At 38.1% G+C, this 21,301-nt stretch overlaps 1 protein-coding gene across 1 annotated transcript in view; it reads right to left on the bottom strand.

The window, feature by feature from the left end:
• LOC149204071 (protein PAM71-homolog, chloroplastic) overlaps positions 1 to 21,301 on the bottom strand; it is a 346,946-nt gene that overhangs the window by 130,719 nt on the left and 194,926 nt on the right. The window contains exon 5 of the mRNA XM_089394627.1: positions 576 to 672. Coding sequence (XP_089250753.1) covers positions 576 to 672 — 97 coding nt within the window. The remainder of the gene's footprint in view (positions 1 to 575; positions 673 to 21,301) is intronic.

The following is a 21,301-nucleotide window of genomic DNA, read 5'->3' as shown; positions in this document are numbered from 1 at the left end:
TCAAGCCCTAGCGGGGTCATTGCCTGCTCATGAGGAGGAGAGGAAGACGCTAACCTCTAAATCTGTACTAACAATCGATGAACCTCTCCCACCATCCAAAGTCAAAGTGAGGAAACCCATGATGGAGTTTGTCTGGATGATCTGAATGATCTATGAGAACTAGAAGATCTGGATACAACTATGTTGCTTAGAAAAGGTCACTCTCCGCTGATATCTAAGTGAGTGTATGGAAAACATTCATGTCAGTGTGAGTAAAGAATCAAGATTAATAACTAGTGTGTTTTAATCTTAAACATTCATCTCAACTATTATGGAAATCATTACAAAAAATGGTTCTGGTTCTGTCATAAAACCATGAAAGTCAAAGTTTGGAGTAAACAATACCATAAGTCAACATGCTAATTAAGACAAGCTTTGTATAGGGTGTCATTTTTATTCAACAGTAGGTAAAAATGTGGTAACGCCCATGTCAGCTATTTAAAATTGCTTCCACCCATCAAATAGCTTTATAGCTTTTCAATCCAAATTAAAAATGTACTATATAGCAGTTAGAAGTTAAAAAAGGGAAGCCTTACTAGTTTGAAATTGTGTTGGGATTGAGTGAAAGATCCTCCCAATCACAACAGATATTATTGTCATCAATGATAATGCTCCCATGGATCCAAGAAGCACCTGTCAAATGATAGTGCACAATAATCCCATAAAATGACCTTATATTAATATTGTGACATTTGAAACAAGATGCTAAAGAAACACCAATAACTCTGCATCTACACTAAACAATAATTCTATCCAACTATGGTTGCAAACATTATGCAAATAATAAAATACTTATGTTAAAAACCCCATTAAATGGATTATAAGCTAGAGACCATTGGACATGTCCATTAAAATTAGTTTTAGTGTTGCTGAAAACAGGAAACAATAAAAATAACCATGTTCGAACATTTGGCATATGTTTCTCCTTGTTCTCTTATTAACACTCAACAAGAAAGTTATTTAGGGTGGGAATCCAAATATGGTGATTCACTAAAGTTTCTGAGACTCTGATGTGAGTACAATTCCATCAATGGAATATGGATAATCCCACAAGAAAGAGAAACATGCAACTGGAAGCAAATATTGTCAGAATCATGCACAATGCACATATATTATATACTCATTTGTATATATATATATATATATATATATATATATATAAACTGTGAGAGTGATCAAGTTTGATCAAGTCTCTAATGAAGTACAATAAAATAAGTGAATCATCAATTGGGCCATGTCATCCAAAATTACAAGTGATAAAGTACTAAAGTACAAGAAAAATACAATAAAATTATAATACATGTCTATTAGACTAAGATTCATTGATTCCTCCCCACTTAAAGGAAATCATCCACAATTTTGTTGTGGTTGGGAGTACACCCTATCCCATGAAGTACAAAATAATCCTTAGGCTTTTTGTAGTTGGGTCTTGGTATACAAATCAATATTCTTATCAAGATTGAAGAGCTTGAACCAATGGTAGAAAACTATTGAATGGCCTTCCTACTTAAGAAGAAAACTAGTAAATTTTAAACGTGTGCTTTAAGTTAGGAAAGAGAAGCATTTGTGTAGAGCTACGACCAAGAGGCATTACACAAGTAGCGTTGTAACTAGAAGTGTTGAGCTTGTTCTATTTGATAACCAAGGAGCTTGGGACTAAGGAGCCGAGTGAATCCTTGTCCAAACCAAGATGAGGATACATAATGTATCCAATTATATAATAATAATAATAATATATTAGCGCATATTCTTTTTCCCTCATAACTAGTTAATGAGTATATGACTACTTATCGTCATGAGAGCTCTTGTATATCATCCATCTTTGCTGAGATATTTTGTCTAATTTTCACTTGTGGCTTGTTACCGCAAAATCTAGCAGACCTAGTGCAAAGCAATGTGGAAATGTGAAAATTCCTAAATCTAACACATCAGAAACCCCTACTGCAATTTCTGGTTTACTATCTCCTACTTGTTCTTTACATTAGCAAGTTATTTAATTGCATAAACATCGAAGTAAACACAAATGCAGCCTTCACAGATATACAGATCATGCACTGAAGTAAATAGAAACAATAACATGAGGGACACCGTTATTTTTGGACAAACATCCCCGGAAAAACCCAATGCAGGAAAACCGGTGCAACATATAGATGGTTTTATTATTAAGCAAATTTTTGAATACAACTAGGGTGCCAGAAATTGCTCACCCTTCAGAGAATATCCTTGGCAGTAGTACCTCTCTCCAGAGACAAATACTCTAGCAAATCAGCAACCAGATGATCAACCCCATAGTGACTCTAACTGTTCCTTGTGCTAGACAATGAAAGCTGCTCCAAACAGTGCTTTGGAACTGCGTCACCCTCTCCCGTCTCAGGATCTACTGATCAGCTCCTAGTCTGCCCCACAAAATCTCCTAGCATTGCCTCTAAAGCCCTTTGCGTCCTCTGTGTCGGCCTCTACGGCCTTATGCATCCTTTGCGCTGGCTCCTCAGGTCTTTGCGTTAGCCCTTCTTGGGCCTGCACTGCCTCTTTCGGCACTTCACTGCCTCTCTTCTATGTATTCTTCACCCTTGGATCGAAATCCCTTGTTGAACTGCCCCTCACTGAAACTGATCTCTAACTCGATTTTCTCAGCAAACCTTTCCCCAGAAAATCAAATTCTTTGATCTCTTGGTGTGTCTCTCCAATTGACCCTCAAGCCTCCTCTTATACTTTTCCTGTTGACGATTCAACGGCCGAGCTTAAGTCCCTAATCAACGACTAATATTAGAACTGCCTTGATCCTCGTCACTTAGAACTTTCTCACCCATATTATATTAATACACATTAATATTTTTATTTTCCTAAGTTTAGACTTAGGAACCCATTAAAAATATTAATTATTTTAATATCTCTTCATTCGGGTGGAATTGCTCCAAACGATTTCTGGGTCTTGGAGATCTCATGTGCCTTAGCCTCTCCACCAAATTTTATGGCTAGAGCACATCTGATGATACCCTGAAATCAACACTCCCTCTTAACGAGGAATGTGCTCTAGCAATGCTTCACCATAGAAGCATCACACTAATCCTATGCGTCGGTCCTCTATGCTAATGCTTGGCCTGCTGCCCCACATCCATTGCACTGCTGCTTCCTGTATTGCTACCCATGACACTGCAACTGTCATTGCTACATCTGTACTGCAACTCCCTCTCAACATGCTGCATCATGCTGCCCATAGCACTGCCACGGCTAACTATTGCACTGCAACTCAGTTACCGAGAAGTAAGTAACTGACTTCACCCAAACACTGATATCCTAGTCAGTCTGGAAGCCTCTTAATGCTGAAGCTACCTCTATTGCTATCCTGTGCTCCCTCTGCTGCTACTGCGCTGCTGCAAACACCTTTGTGCCTCTCGCACTACTGTAATCTCTACTGCACTGCTATAGACTTCTACACTCTAGCCCTGCCTTGCCGCTCCATCACACTTTTCTCCACCCGACACCTGTCATCATGTGACTGTCATTAAGGGTTCATGTAGCAGGATGTGATCCAAGAGTTTGGGCACCTCAAGGATCCTTCCTTTCTCTATAGTCCTCCCAACTACAGCTCTATGTCTCCCCACCTCTTCTCTAGAGACGCATGAGCACTCATGGCACAATCGTCATTAGTCTCAACATCCTTCTTCACCTTTGCTAGAGCAGCTTTTGAGTCGGAAGCGTCTCCCTTGCCTTTCTTCCTGGGGCACTGAGAGGCATAATGGCCCAGCTCCCCACAATTGAAGCACTTGACCTTGGAGATGTCCTTCTTCTTCCTCTTTTGAACCCCCTGCTATCCCACAGATGCTAGAGTTGCATCCTCCTCTTCCTCTTTCTTGATTCGAGCTCCCTTGTTGCTACTCCCTATCTTGGTCAATCTCCGAGTTCTTCCTGTCGAAGAGCTGCCCACATCTCCTCCCAACTAGGGAGAGTCGCTCTGCCCAAAATGCTTTGGACAAATGTCTCCCACTCTTCGGAGACTGCATTCAGGGCAGTCCTGACCATGAACTCTGGATCCGGTGTAGACCCCACGGAAGTAAGCTGATCTCGAATCCCTTGTAACCAGAGAAGAAAGTGATCTATCTCCTCTCCTTTCTGCATCTGATATGACCTCAGCTGATTTTCCAATAACATCTTTCGTTGCACGGAAGTGCCTTGGCATAAGGTGGCCAGGGTCTGCCAAATCTCCCTTGCTGTGTTCTTCTCAGCGATATTTAGTATGACATGATCCTTGACCCCATCTAGGATCATGCATTTTGCCTTCGCCTGGACCTCCTCATACTTCTCATTAGCATCAAGGTCAAGAGGGACACCTACTGTTCTCAAGGCATAGTCCTTGATGCGATGTTTATCTAGGATTGCCAAGATCCTGGCCTTCCAGATGACAAAATTGGAAGCCCCATCCAAACTATCTTGATCCCTCAATCCGTTCACTGCCATCTCTGCTCCTCTTCTCTAGACTCCCTCTGAGTCCTGATTTCCCTCTCGGAAATCCTCCAGCCAACTGTCGAATCACTCCTCTCCAATCCTCCTTTGTTGCTGCAACCCATATCTAGATTTCTTGGCTAGAAATCTGTCAAGGTAGTGCTTCCCTCTACCTTGGGTCAATCTCCTTAGACACTGTTCTGCACTGACAAACACAGCATCCCACCAGCTCCTCAAATCAAAATTTGCACAACTCCCTTAGCCCCGGCAACTCGAAGAATCTAAGCCCTCATGGCTCTGCGCAATCACAAAGAGAACTGGATCAGCTCCTCCTACCCACTGTGTCAATCCTTCCTGGTTGAGAAAGATGACTTGGCACTGCATAGGCCTGATCTTCCCCCCCCTGCTCTACACTGGCTTGGATTGCTGACGCATCTACTGCATGGGCTCCTCCCAGCTACTGCGTCTTCCTCACCTAGCTTAGAATGCTGACGCAAGCACTGTGTGAGCTTCTGTGTCACCTTCTCTGCACTGCATCTCTGCCTCTGGAACAGTGTTGTCTCTTGGAACAATTGCTTCTCTGCAACTAACTCTCAGATTTCCTGGTTGGTGCCTTCAACCTCCTATGATCTGCAATCCCTCTGATACCATGTGGAAATTCCTAAATCTAACACATCAGAAACCCCTACTGCAATTTCTAGTTTACTATCTACTACTTGCCCTTTACATTAACAAGTTATTTAATTGCATAAACATCGAAGTAAACACAAATGCAGTCTTCACAAATATATAGATCATGCACTGAAGTAAACAGAAACAATAACACAAGGGTCATCGTTATTTTTGGACAAACGTCCCGAGAAAAACCCAATGCGGGAAAACCAGTGCAGCATATAGAGGGATTTATTATTAAGCAGATTTTTTAATACAACTAGGGTGCCAGAAATTGCTCACCCTTCAGAGAATATCCTTGGCAGTAGTACCTCTCTCCGGAGACAGATATTTCGACAAATCAGCAACCAGATGATCAACCCCACAGTGACTCTGACTGTTCCTTGTGCTGGATAGCGAAAGTTGCTCCAAGCACTGCTCTGGAACTGTGTCACCCTCTCCCAGCTCAGGATCTATTGATCAGCTCCCAGTCTGCCCCACAGAATCTTCCAACGTTGCCTCTAAATCCCTATGCATCCTCTGCGTCAGCCTCTACGGCCCTCTGCGTCCTCTGCACTGGCTCCTCAAGCCTCTGCGTCAGCCCTTCTTGGGCCTCCATTGCCTCTTCTGGCACTTCACTGCCTCTCTTCTATGTATTCTTCAGCCTTGGATCGAAATCCCTTTTTGAACGCCCCTCATTGCAACTAATCTCTAACTTGATTTCCTTAGCAAACCTCGCCTCAGAAAATCGAATTCTTTGATCTCTTGGTGTGTCTCTCCAACTGACCCTCAAGCCTCCTCTTATACTTTTCCTGTTGACGATTCAACGGCTGAGATTAAGTCTCTAATCAATGTCTAAGATTAGAATTGCCTTGATCCTCGTCACTTAGAACTTTCTCACCCATATTATATTAATACACATTAATATTTTTGTTTTCCTGAACTTTCTCACCCATATTATATTAATACACATTAATATTTTTATTTTCCTAAGTTTAAACTTAGGAACCCATTAACAATATTAATTATTTTAACATCTCTTCATCCGTGGGGAATTTCTCCAAACGATTACTGAGTCTTGGAGATCTCATGTGCCTTAGCCTCTCCACCAAATTTTATGGCTAGAGCACATCTGATACTACCCAAAATCAACAGGAAAAAGTCGGGATTAAATCCCAAAAATCTGATTTTTTCATCAAAACGATTATATCAGCCGGCTTTTTCACTGACGAAAAAATCGGGAATAAATCGAATTAATCCCGATTTTATAGTCGACTGAAAAAGTCATCCATCTTTCCCAGGCCGTGTATAAGAGGCCGAAAAGGGCAAAAAAACACATTTGCCTGTTGTTTTTGCTCCCATTCATCCCTGTGGAGAGAGAAGTTGTTTGCCATTGCCCAAGAGGAGGATATTTGCTAGTTTTGTGGTGGCGATTTGGAGATTTGTCCACCACTCAACGTGAATGGTTAGATGTGGATCCAGAGTAGGTAGCAGTTGCAGGGGAGGGAGAGCCAGAGGTAGAGGAGGAGGAGAAACATCAAGGCTAGCAGGCAGAGTTGGATGAGGATGATGAGCAGGAGGTGACACCATCTAGGATGGGCAACAGCAGCATAGGAAAGAGGACACCTCTTTCATCGGCTTCTAGAGGACGACTGACTCCATTTGTATTTCCAGGGGCTGGGCCTTCTTCCTCTACAAGAAAAGGCAAAGCGATTCCCTATTCCCGTAAAAAGGGCAGAGGATCTCAATGACTAATTACTTTATGACATGTAGATGACTCATGATATACATTTATTATATTTTTTGTTGATATTTTGACTCTTGAGAGTTGAGACTCTGACAAGACTCAAGATTCAGGAGTTGATTCACTATTTTGATATGTGATGTAGCACTAGACTTCATATAAATATTATATATTAGCTTTCTTTACATGTTTATGTGGAAATGCATTTATTTGATGTTGTGGATACTCTAGATGCTGAAAAATTAAAAAACAAATAAATATTTTTGTCCACCTTTTGCCGACTTTTTCAAAAAACTCTAGACTTTAACGAGTTTTTCAACTTTTGGACCCTTGCCAATTTAATCCCGACTTCGACTTTTTCCACATTGGTGCAAAGCCTCACTATGCAAATTGAGACCTCGTGGCTACAAGAGATTGGCCATCGCTACCACCTCAACAACCTTTCTCCAACTATTTAGTGGTAAGTAAACCACAAGGGAGGCTTCCCTATATACAAATCACCTAGAGGATATTCAATAAAAAGGGTTCAAGGTGATGGATGAGGTCTAATGATTGGGATAGGGTACTAGCAGAGCCAAGAAGGCTAATATTTTTTCACCAAAGTACAAGGACTCTATCCTTAGACCACTTAAGCAAATTAGAGGATTGTTATAAGTTGGGGTTTGATAAATTTTCAATGATATGGATGAAATGTCATATAATAGCTAGAAGAAATAGCCTTATGACGATAAATCAACAAAGGATCAAGACTACCAATTAGATATGCAAAGTTTATGGTCTATAATGGAGTTTTTATCGTTGAAACATGCGTAAAACATCAATATAATGATGACATCAGCCTTAGGAGTAGGGTTTTAGAATGCAGTAAATGTTAAATTTGGTTTTTTATCAATTATTTGATGCAATTCCTACTTAGTCGGCAATAACACATCAAATAAAACTATTTTTTAGCAATATTTCAAAAGCCCTAACCCTAACCCTAGATATCTAGAATTTAGATAGAAGAGAGAAACAATATTTATAGAAGGGAGATTGAACACCACCGCCTAGACTAATGCCCTGATCTAAATGGGCAATGGAGTTACCTAGGGAAAATTCAATGGAGACAACCTTCATAAAGAGGGTGAGAGGGCTAAAGCCTCTTCTTACAAACCATAGCATCTTCCTAAGAAGGAGATTTTAAATTCAAGAGATGCACAACTCAGAGTTCTCTTGAAAGATTCAAAGAAAACAATTTCCCATGGCATTAAGGAGTCAAGATTTATAGATAAATATAGCAATTTTACGCATAGCACATAAAGAAACCCTAACTCACATAAGATAACAAGCAAAAATATAAAAGATATGCAATAAAATTACAAAATTTCCACAACAATCTCTTCATTCAATTCCAAGAAACTTTCCTCAGGCAAAAATCCTCCTACAAGACAAATTCACACCATAGAATTACATTGCGGCCAAGTAGAAGAGAATGCAAGAGCTAGTGCACACTTCCAAAAAGAGAGAAATGTAATCATGAATGATGATGAAAAATGAATAAGACTCCCCTCTATTCATATGAGGGAAACCAAGCCTTATTTCACTAATTTTACAAACAAAAGCCTTAAAAAAGTTTACTCGAGAATTCACCTAGGTCAAAGATCACAAGCAGACCTTGAAATAGCCTTTAAACAAAATGCCAAAAATAACCCACACGTGTGGGAGAAAAGTGGTCCTCACCATGATGTCATCCTCCAAAATAGGAAACAAGGCATCAAGGAGTTGAGGCAAGGGTCCAAGAGTACTCCTCACTCCAAGAAAATCCAAAATTGCATTTGTACATCTCAAAACGACGCCTCCTCCACCATGACATCATCCAAGGTAGGCCCTACGTCACCCTTTTCATGCATGTGGGAGTGATGTGGCACCTCTAAGGGCAACCATTGGCATCAAAGAGGGATGTGCTATCCCTCCCAAGTTATCTCAATGATAACCATCCTAATCTGGGATCCAAAACAAGGTATCATCCATCAAACAATGTCAAGGCCAACCTGAGAGCATCTTGGGTCCATCTGGGCACATCATCAAATAGTCCAATGCCCAAGCTTTCAAGCTCAATGTTTCAACATCTGGAGGCTCATCAAGAGGTGTAGTATCATGTGGAAGTTGCTAAAGGCCAAATGCTCATCTCTAGAGCTAACATTAGGGCCACAAAGTCAGGTTTGCTCTAAGAAAGGGGCAAAGAACCCATTGGAAGGTGTTGAAGAAGAATCAAACAATCCATCAAGGGATCTCTACAGCATATGTGAAACCACCTTAACAAAACCTCTCAAGATCAAGTGAGATCATCTTTATTAGGTACATGAAACCATTAAAGCATCATAATGAACCAAATCTAATGTTAAGGACACAGGAATACTTCACACAAAACTCATCTTCAAATGTCTAACTAGATCAAGATCTATAAGCAAAGTACCTCACTTTTGTCAAGGATGATTAGGTCAAGAACCCTATTGGGTGTTTTATGTCCCCAAAGGGGAGTGAAACGTCCCAGGTTAGCCCATCAATCCATAGGTGTGTGATATGGTGGTCATGGAGTGGGAGATACTTCAAGGAAGGTGACAAAGCCATCAGATCAGCTAATGGGGTCCAACATTCTAAGTGTAAAGATGTATGGAGGGAGATAACATGGTTGCATGAGTTACCCCTTTCCTCGACCCGCTTTCTCCACCCCTCTAGTGCACCTTTTACTTTAATGGTCTGTCTTTATTTGGCGCATAGCTTAGGATCCCAAGCTTGCTTTCTGCTTTTCTTATACCCCTTTAAGCAATAGTAGTCTCTCGCTCATCGAGGTTGGGACATTCAAGAGTTTCTTTTCCTTAGATGAAGCATTAAATGCTTGCGAAACTGGATGATGGTTAATGAGGGGGTTAAATTTCATGCTAGGCTTTTTCCCACGCATTAAATATGTCCCAACCTTTTTTTTGCATTTTACATTTTCTTTCATTGTGGCTCTATATGCTTCTAACATTCTTTCAATTGCATCAATCTCCAACGCCAATTTCCAGGGCCCTAACTCAAGGATGTGGATATAAGGTGTCAATCCCAATGGCAAATGACTACCAACCCAGAGAATGGAGATGGATAATCGAAAGAGATGGAAAGTGGTAAGTATGGATTACCTTGGACACGCTATATCAATCAGTGCCTCCCCAATAGTGCCCTTCCTAAACCCTAAGGCCTCAAAGGAAGTCCCACTGGACTAGAGTCAAAGACTAACCTCCCAAGTGAAGTGTGGGAACAAGGATACAATCAAGATTGGTCAATCATCCAACTTTCCTTGTGATCAATATTAGTATGCCCACAACATTAAATGAAAGCACATGATTGCTAGAATACCTGCAAAGATGACCAATGTTATCAGAATTGGACTGATCATCAAACCAATCGACCCCCCCGATGAAGAAATAGTCAAAACCATACCGAAACCAGTAAAAAAACTGGACCAAAAAAACATCAACCAAAACCACATAAAATATTCAAATTTTAAAGAAAAACATTGTTGAGCCTCACAATTGCTTCTTTTTGACACTCTTTTTCACTCTATCTATTTCTTTTTTACCTTCATAATCACACATTGGGCATCAAGTTATAGAGATTATGACATGGCAGGTATACAATTGTCTTGTATTTCATAAATTGATAATGTTCTTTATTATTTAGTTTAATGTTTACTTCAGCTACCGAATTGCAATGATTCTACAGCTAATACACGATTCTGCAGCCAAGTCCATGGTTTGACAAGTTCCAAGGTGCCAGCTGGGAAGCAAAATATATGGATAGGTGGCAATTGATGCACTCAACGATTTCCTCCTATTCTCATGAACCAGATTGATGGAAACAGGTCCTAGCAATGCAGTCAAAGGCAAAGTCAACCTCCGTAATCAGCAACAGGCGAGTGAGAACGAGATCCGTGCCTCATGATTTGCTTTGATAATAGAAAATCATGAGCGAATTATGCAATATTATCTTTTCAAGTTAAATTTGGTTTCTGTTGATAGGGATTAGGTGTATAGCTCTGAACAATTTATTGCTATCAGCTCTATAAATACGTCTCTTGATAGAAATGAACAAGTTTTTTTTTTTTTTTTTTGAATCAGAGACCGGAGAATCCACAGTATGAACATTTTTACACCAACGTTTCAAATCCCAAGTGGGATCCATCATCAGGGATGAAGAATGATAATAAAAGAAGAGCAGATAAGGGAAATAAATACTAATGAGGAAGGATATTTCAAGGAGGAACACACTGTCGGCTAGAATCTATTTAATTTTTATTTATATAATTTTATTTAATCTAATAAACTGCTTTTATTTTCCTTAATATTATTAAAAAAAATTATTTAAGAGAAAGAAACTTAGTTCAAAACCTAATAATAAAACTAGGGACAATAAGAAATAAATAAATAAATTAAACTAATTTAATATATTTAAATCATATTAATAATTATAAATAATTAATTTTTATAATTAATTAATATAATAATTCATAAATTAATTAATATAAAATTAGTCATTATAAAATAATTAATTAACTATTATTAAAATAATAATTAATTATTATAATAATTAATTATAATGATTATTATATAAATTAAAATTAATAAATATAAAAAATTTAATTAATTAATATAAAATTAATTAATCTAAAATTAATCATTATAAAAAAAAATTTCTTTATAAAAATTTTTTATTTAATATAAAATTTATTAATTAATTATATAAAAAATTATTAATCATTATATAAAAAATTAATCATTATACAAAATTAATTAATATAAAATTAATCATTATAAAATAATTAATTAACTGTTATTATAATAATAATTAATTGTTATAATAATAATTAATATATAATAATTAATATAATGATTATTATATAAATTAATTTAATATATATAAACCTTATTAATATTAATAATTAAAATTTTTATAGAATTTATATAATAATTAATATAATAAATAATAAATAATATAATAATTATTATATAAATTAAATTAATATATATAACTCATGTTAATATTAATAATCATAAATAATTAATATTTATAGTAATTAATATAATAATTAATATATTAAATAATAGCTATATATAGAAATCAATATATTATAGTATTTTAATGATATAAAACTGGACCAAAAAATGGAAAGGAGAGGGGAGATAACTTACCTGAGGGGTGCATTACCTGGGGATGGGATGGCGACTTTTAATTTTCTTGATCAAGGGAAGCCAGCTTCCGCTAATTTCCATACCACTGTCTCTGTTCAGATTCTGAGGATGCTTGATAATTTCAAGTGCTTCTCTGATCTTTCGTCTTTGATGCTGCTCTTCTCTTGCGATAATCGATGCGTCTTCCAGGCAGATATGGTGCTTAGTCTTCAAGGAGTGTTCTGCCAATGCTGAGGTACGAGATCTTCCATTCCTAATATCAGCGCCATGTTCTTTGAGCCTTGTCTGGAGGGAGCGACCTGTTTCACCTATGTAGCTTTTTCCACAAGAACAGTCTATTTTATAGACTCCTTTAAGCTGAAGATTGTCAATATCATCTTTAACAGACTTCAAACCTTGTCTGATAGTACCAGGAGCTGAGAAATGAGTGATAATGTTTTTCTTTCTTAGGATTTTAGCGATTTTATCTGTAACACCATGGATATAAGGTAGAAAAATCTTACTACATTGAGGTTGGTCTTGAAGAAGAATCAAACAATCCATCAAGGGATCTCTACAGCATATGTGAAACCACCTTAACAAAACCTCTCAAGATCAAGTGAGATCATCTTTATTAGGTACATTAAACCATTAAAGCATCATAATGAACCAAATCTAATGTTAAGGACACAGGAATACTTCACATAAAACTCATTTTCAAATGTCTAACTAGATCAAGATCTATAAGCAAAGTACCAATTCTCCACCCATTGCTTTGGTCAGATCTCTCTCTCCCAAAGCAATGGGTGGAGAATTATGGTGTAATATTATGTGTTTACCATCACAGGGTTGTTAGTTGGTTAGCTTTCACATGAGGAGAAAAATTTTCTCCTAAGGGTCATCCACTTTTGTTCGATAACATAGCCTTATGCCAGGCTGCCAACACACTATGTGGGTAGTTGAAGCCCTTTATGGGCCGATTTATGGATAGTTGTGAGGTTGTTACACCCATTATTACACTTTATTGTATTTTAGAATAATATTGGCCTAGTATGCTCAAGGCTAAAACCTTAACAGTGTTGCACTAATCGGGAAATAATCGCGATTATATCGTTTAATCGTGATTATTTCAACTAAATGATAAAATCGCGCGTAGTAATCAGATAAAATAAAATTTGCCCAATTTTTTCGAAAAAATCGTGGAAATAAAAAATAAAAAATAAAAAATTAAAAAAAAAAAACTTTTTTTTTTACGAGGAGAAGGTGACCCAACCTACCCCTATCACAAGTAGAGGACATGGTCTACCTCCTATAGCTCCTAGTTCTTCAGCTTCTATAGCACAGCAGACTCCATAGTCCACTGCGGCCTGCCAACTCCACCGACATCTACATCTAGAGAGGCAAAGGAAATCAGTAGTATTAGACTTTAGTTATTTGGTTCATTTCATTGTATATGACATTATCACTCATGATATGAGATACATTATTATATTTTTTGTTGATATTTTGAGGTTGAGTTGGAACTTAGGAGTTAGGACTTACTATTCAAGACATGATTCACTGTTATATGTGATTTTAGCACTAGAAATGATATTAAACATCTTATATATTAGTTCTTTTATCATATTTATGTGTCAATGTATTTATTTTATGTTGTAGATGGTTTAGAATCTAGATATTAAAAAAATTGAAAAAAAATGAATATTTTTTTACCAAACGATTTTTTCCCGATTATTACCGATTTTTTCCTGATTATTACAATTTTTTCCTCGCGCCGATATTATCCCGATAACGATTAGTGCAACATTGCCTTAGCCCTAGTAGAGTGTTGTAAATAAACCACTTACCTCATTTCTAAGATCATCTCATTAAAGTGATTTTATTCATTTTTTTGCCTAAAAGCACCTATACTTTGTGTTGCACACTTTCTTGAAGTCTTATGTGCTCATCATTAAAGAGTTGTTATATTACAGCTTATTCATCTTAATGGACTAGGGCTTGTTGGATAACTTACCACAAATCTTGTACCTCGTGACTTTTAACATGGTATCACAGCTAGTGTGAATCTAAAATTAGGGTTTTTTGCACTGTGTTTTTTGGATAACAGCTAGATTTTAGGATTTTGTTACCTTTATCTTTGTTGAGAATTCAGTAGGGCAATGTATATGTTAATTCTCTTAACTTGATAACTGTTTGTGTTACCCTTTTACTTATTAACTTTGATCTTTCTTATTCCAATGTGCAATACATCAAACAGCGACCAAAACAATAAGAACAATGACGCAGTATGGAGGTTGCAAGCGAAGGCCAAAACCCCTCCTCTTGAGGGGAAAACCCGTAAAATTTCTTCTTATCTTTCAGACCTTTCAATTGACGAATGCCATGACCTAGACTCAGAAAAATACCCTCCAAGATCAAGTCTTCTTTGGCATCCTGCTGAAATATCTTCGACCTCCCAGTGGATCCGAAATTCTGCTCCCCAGTAACTGCTACAATTGTTTTTGCTTCTCTACGAGACTTCGATCTCCCTACAATTGCCTTCCCCTTGACCTCGCTTCCCTTGACTTGAGTCCTAGGGCTAGTACGATGCCCTAGGAGACCTTCGCTTGCCTTCCTTCTCTCTTGTTTTCAAAATCGAACCTCAAACTAGCCCAGTGCAGAAACCCTAACTTTGCACTTCCAAAAGAATGGAGAGAGACCCAATCACTTCAACTTTTCTTCGTACTTCCTTCTTCAACCTTCTTCTTCTATCTTCTTCACATAAGAGATGAGTGAATGAATGATCCAAATGGAGGACGAGTTCCTCTTATATATAGGATCCTTCAAGGGTGGACATGGCTCTTCATGTAGGCTGACTTGACAGCTCATTAGGCCAACTTGATCTTGGAGGTATTTTGACATTTTCAAGACAAAATAATTTTTCTTTTATAGATTACAATCTAAGTCACCTGACACAGGGATTCGGGATTCGTAGGGTACGAGGATTTGAGAGTCGGATTCGGACACGTTGACCCCCCAGAACAAGACACGTAGGATTCGTTATATATTATTTTATTAAAAAAAAATATATATATATATATATAGATATAGATATAGATATTAAAAATTAGATATTTCTTACACAAATTCTCATTAATGATACAAATTCATTGATTTCAAACATAGATCATCTAGATGTTAGTTTTATTGTTTATAAAGTAAGTAATAGTAACATTATAGCAATTAGCATGCATAATACATACAAAATTCAAATACATGTCACATAAAATGATAAATCATGATTCATAAATGAAAGACAACATACAAGATAGTAAGATAAATCGGGACACATATGGGATTCGTACGTGTCCCATTAGGACATGACATGTCCCATTTTGGGATTCGAATCCCCAACGAATCGTGTCCGATTCGTGAGATTCGGACACGCAAGCCATTTCCAGTGAATCTGATTTCATAGATTACAATGTGCCCATAGGGTCTTCCGTATATTATATTGACTCTTATACCTAGAACAAACCCTAGAAGCACTCAATGGGTACTTGACCTATAAAATAAAAGAACTTGAGCATGAAACCCATGCTCCAATAATAATAATAATTTCTTTTTCATTTTATATATACAAGAATACATTTTATACTAATGAAGACCGAACCTAGTTACACATTTTTCGACACTCCCTCTTAACTAGGGAGGTATTCATAAAAGGTACATGGTCATTCTCAATCTGAAGAGATCTCATAAGAAGAGTTGGATTGGTAACCCATTTGTCTAGCATCATAATAACAAGCATTTGTCATATAGCAAGGCCTTGACTAACAGCTCTATCTCTCCACAAGATCAGAGCACAATGTTGGCGAGACCAATGATGTTTAGACACCATCATCATTGTCTCTCCAAGGTACATACCCCACCCAGGTGTTCACAGAGTATGACCTCCCATTGGACTATTCTTATCTTGGGTAGCTAATCCTCAAAGAATATCGGTCCACGACTACTCTTATCTTGAATGCCCTACCACATTCTCAAAGAGTATCTGTAAGAGCCCTAAATTCAAAATACCAAAATATGTAATTTAAATACAGAATTTAAATAATTTATCTAATGAATACTAACCTGTCTGCTCTGCTACAATTCTTGTTCCAGCTGCATTACCAAAACGGCCAAAAACTCCCTGCCGAACTGGGCACAACCTAGGTACTCAATCTAAGAATGTTTTCCAATCGAAGCAATCTGATACCTCATGCCCAAAAACTCCAATACAATCAAGACTCCTTCCTGTCTGTGCCTCTGTGTTAAAATTGTTCTCCTTCCTCCCTTCAATACTATGCTTTAATATTATGCTCCCAAGCAGCAAAAGACCCCCCCTGTCTTATTACGTGGCTCCTTACTGTGAATGAAAGAGGGAGTCATGTTTTATTGACACTCATCACTTACGTAGAGCTTTTGTGATTAATATTTTATTATATTATACCTTTTAATGTTTAACCTTTAGTATAAAGTTACTTCTTTTATAACAATATAACTCCTTTTAAAACTTTAGTAATTTAAATTTAGAACCTTTGGATAATGTTCTATGGTTACTCATTATGATAACGACATATACTAAAATACATATTCCATTATATTATTTATTTGTGAGTTAGATATTTATTTAATATCTTCAACAATTACATCATTTATCCTATGCTTAAAATGTCTTTATAATTTAATATGACTACTAGTGCAGTGTAGGTGATGCATGCATGTGTAGATATCATATGCATGCATCGTCTACATGCTAATAATTAACATTTCGTTTATACTAGTAGATGGGTCATTACATACACTCCTTCAGAAAATTTTGTCCCGAATTTAGGTTTTTATATAATATATTAGTAATTATTTAATGATTAATATAATTTATGTTTAATGTGAGGACACTATAAAAATTATGTTTTGAACATTTATAGGTTTTCAACTTTAATAGTTATACCCTGTCTTAGTTGGGTTCCCAAGCTATTCCAAAATCATCCTATCCTTCCTAATCTCTTCCGCTCCCATCCTATCCATCCTCTATTGGAATACGTCATGGCATCAGTTACACTGATCTAACCATTCATAAACCTAAAGTGTGATAGCATCGACTATATCGACCTAATTTCCCAGTAGGCATCTAGCAGTCATCATCACATGTTCAGGGGAGCGTGATTCGCACAGTCTTCCCATGACTCCAGGTTTTGGACGATAAACGATGGGCATCTTCATCGTGTTGTTGATATCTTGTCGTAGCTTCCATATTCGTGTAGCCGCCTGGAATATTGTGTCCCTGAGCTGCGCCTATTCAGTCCGAAGCTTCATCATGGGTTCTGCGTGTCCCAGAGCTGCTACCATGAGTTTTCCTTCTGCTGGTGTTGCGAGCTGGGACGTCAGAGCTTTGAGGCTCCTCTCTGAAAGCAATTGAAATGGTAGCAATTACGCAAGGGCGTTCCATCGTGCAACGAAACTGGAATTGGGTGGAGTGGCTAGGTTGCAACGTCGGGACAAAGGCAGCAGGCGGCCAAGGAGCCTCTTCAGCACGCCTAGAGCCGGTCGTCTGAGCATGCCCAGCACGCCCCCTACCGCTGTGGGTGGCAGGATAACGACCCACGGAATGAGCCGTCGTCGAGGGGGAGGAGGAATCCGAAGGGGTAGAGTCAAAGAGGGGCAGCGGGGGGGGCAAATTGCTCTACCTCTGCTACTGCCTCTTCTACAGCACATCCTGTGACGTAGACGAGGCATATTTGCCTGGTCAGAATTGGGCCAATGAGGACTAGGAGGCACAGAGCGAGGGATAGAATGGCCAGTGGGAGCAAGAGAATCAGGAATTCAAGGTTCAGAAGAAAGATTCAGGGCCGAAGCAGCAGTTCGAAAGCAGCAAAGAAGATTATGCGAGAAGTGGGCACCTTCAACCATTTCAATACAACAAAGAATCTGGCAACATCTCCCCATTGTCGCGTGCAAGCTCGGCCCTGTAGCAGCAGGGAGACAGTTGCAGTTCAAAGGAGCTGAACCAGGGGGAGGGCAGTCGGAAATCGCCATCTTATGGATCAAAATGAGGTTTCCTCAGCCTGCACAAAGCATTAAAACGCCATTAATTTTGGCAGTTGGCTTCTGGGTGGAAGCGTGGGTAGCCATGTGGCCGCGCCATTTGCCAGCCCAAATTTGCTGCGCTGTACCGGCGCTATTAAACACCCGCATCCAGGACATGTGGGTCATCTTATTTAAGGCAGATGATATTTTTATTGGATCCCTCTCATCGAGAGGTGTAGGATTGATCTAAAGATCATCCGATTCCGATAAGTATTTATGAAGTTATGAATTTATTTATGTTATAAAACAAATTGTCAAGTCAGCCAACAACTTGAGCAGGCTCAGAAGCCTAATAGTCATGTCTATTCATCATCTACATTTAGTATAAATAAGAGAGGATTTGAAGTCATTTTGTAGACATACTCTTCACGTGATCTCCTCTCCACGTCTTGGGTTTTTGGAGAAGGAGAGACACTAAAGAATACGCTAGCCTAGTATGATGCCCTAGCTGCAGATGATGCCCTAATCCAATGCAGTCATTTACACGCAGTCAATAAAGACTCTTACACAGTTATGGAAACCTTATACGAAGCCGCAGTTGGAAGGAGCCCTACCACAGTTATACACAGGGCATAGAGACTCCTTACACGCTGTTCATGAAGACATCCATATGCAATTCATGGAATCACATATATGCAAGTCATGGAGACATCCATACACAGTTAATAGAGGCACTATCCAAACAGCCCTAAATGCAGTAAATATAGACACCTAATACGCAGCAAGGAGACCAGTTCACGCAACCATAGAAGCATAGAACTCGCGCATGGAAACTCGTGCATGGAGCAGCAGGTTCATATTAAGATATGACTGCATCTCGGCTAGGGTATTAGGTGCAGTCATGTTCAGATTTTGGAAGCAGGCATGAAGACGCAGTCAAGGCATAAAGCCGTTGTCAAGTCATGAAGCCCCAGTCATGTATTGGACTAAGGGCTAGCAAGTGGCACGGCCACATGGCTATCCACGCTTCCACCCAGAAGCCAACCGCCAAAATTAATGGCGTTTTAATGCTTTGGGCAGCATAATGGGCAGCATAGTGATGAGAGCAAAGAGCAGCTCAGTCATCAAGGTCCAGCACTGCGATGGTACAACTTGGTGCTACACGGTAAAGTGCCGCAAATGGACGAAATGCAACACTACAGTCACCTTGGAGAATCAGTTGAAGCAATATGTCTTCAACTGATCTCATGCTGATATCAAACGTCAAAATGTTGACTTCTATTGTAAATGTACTATCTCTCTCTCTTTCTCTGCTGAACTTTGAAGAACATAAAAGAAGAATTGATGAAGGGTTTCCCCACATTGGGGTTTGTCCCTGGCTAGCAACACATCTTGTGTCCTATTGTCTTGGCTTGTCTTCTGCGATTTATATTTATGTTCTATCTACAGTTTACTTTAATGCTGATGTGATTGCTAATATGGAAAATATATTGGAAAATTAAAATAAATTGCTCTAGCATAGAACATACCTAAAATTAACATTCTTTTATTTCTATCTCATTAATCATATCGATATGCATAAATGAAACAAAATTATAGATATCTTAATTCATCTCATAATTCATGATTTAGATTTTATAGCAAAGTTAATCAAATATTGAACTTCATATTGGTATCCATAATTCAGTAAGGTTAATTTAAATAATATATTTCATCTTGGTATCGACGTACCAGTGGAATTAAGCAGATAACATATATCATATTTTAGTAACATAAAAAATTCACTTTTATATGTGATCCTTCCAAAATGGTTTTGAGTATCTGATTTAAAGTAAAGTAAATATATACAAAATATGGCTTAAAGTTCTTCAAAATTGACACAAGTTGGGGTATTTTTGACATATGATTTCTGTATCTTCTCAAGTAGCCAATCCAGGGCTATACTTGTCCCACTAGACCTTAACTTGGTCTACCAGACGATTCCTAAGCTATCGAACCCTACATTCTAGTATACGTAATGGTTCGACCAAAATGATTCCCTTGTCCGATACATGCAGTTCCTTCCATTGAAGGTTATGAGATTTGTCAGCTATGTAATGCCTTAATACAGATACATGAAATACATTATGAACTTTATGCAAGTGAGGTGGTAGTGCAAGACGATAGGCGACAGGTCCAACTTTTTCTATGACTTTAAATGGTCCAATAAATCGTGGTGACAACTTTGTCCCTTTTCCGAATTGGATAGTGCTTTCATTTGGTTTGATGCGAACAAAAACCAGATCCCCTACTTCATACTTCCTATCAATTCTGTGAACATCAGCATAACTCTTTTGTCTATCTTGTGCTTCTTTTAACCGTTGTCAAATTTGTTTTACCTGTTCCTCCATTTCTTGGATTAATTCTGCCCTATTATCACCCAATCTTCTAACCTATCCCAACTTAACGGTGTTCTGCAAGGTCTACCATATAATACTTCAAATGGAGGCATTCCGATTGAACCGTGGTAACTGTTATTGTATGCAAATTCGACTAAGGATAAGTACTTTTCCCAGTATGATTGCTGATCCGTAACGTACATCCTCAACATATCTTCTAGTACTTGATTTACCCTTTCTGTTTGCCCATCAGTCTCAGGATGATAAGCTATACTCAAATTTAGTTGAGTTCCTAAGGCTAATTGCATGCAAGTCCAAAATCTTGAAGTGAATCGTGAGTCTCTATCTGATATGATCTTTTTAGGTACTCCATGAAATCTAATAATTTCATTTATAAATACTCGAGCTACGTCAGCAACTTCGTAAGTATCTCTTACGGGAATGAAATGGACGCTTTTCGTTAATTTATCCACCACAACTAGAATGGCATTGTGCCTTTGTGGAGTGAGAGGTAGTCCGACGATAAAATCCATAGAAATTATCTCCCATTTGGTCATAGGAATGTCGTGAGGTTGCAAGAGACCTGCTGGGTGACAATGATCAGCTTTTACTTGTTGATATTCAAAACATTTTGCAACGAATTGAACAATATCGTGTTTCATGCCGAAGGGTTTATTGGTATCAGTATACATTTTCTTTACCCCGGGATGTGCACAATACACTGCTCTGTGGACTTCCTTAAGGATGGTGTCTCGAAGATCCCCATTATCAAGAATATACATCCTTCCATGAAATCGCAGGATTCCTTC

The sequence above is a fragment of the Pinus tabuliformis genome, chromosome 1_2, assembly GCF_031772625.1.
Source record: "Pinus tabuliformis cultivar Carrire ecotype Pingquan chromosome 1_2, CPIR1, whole genome shotgun sequence".
Lineage (NCBI taxonomy): Eukaryota > Viridiplantae > Streptophyta > Pinopsida > Pinales > Pinaceae > Pinus > Pinus tabuliformis.
This window is presented reverse-complemented; position numbering and strand designations above follow the sequence as displayed.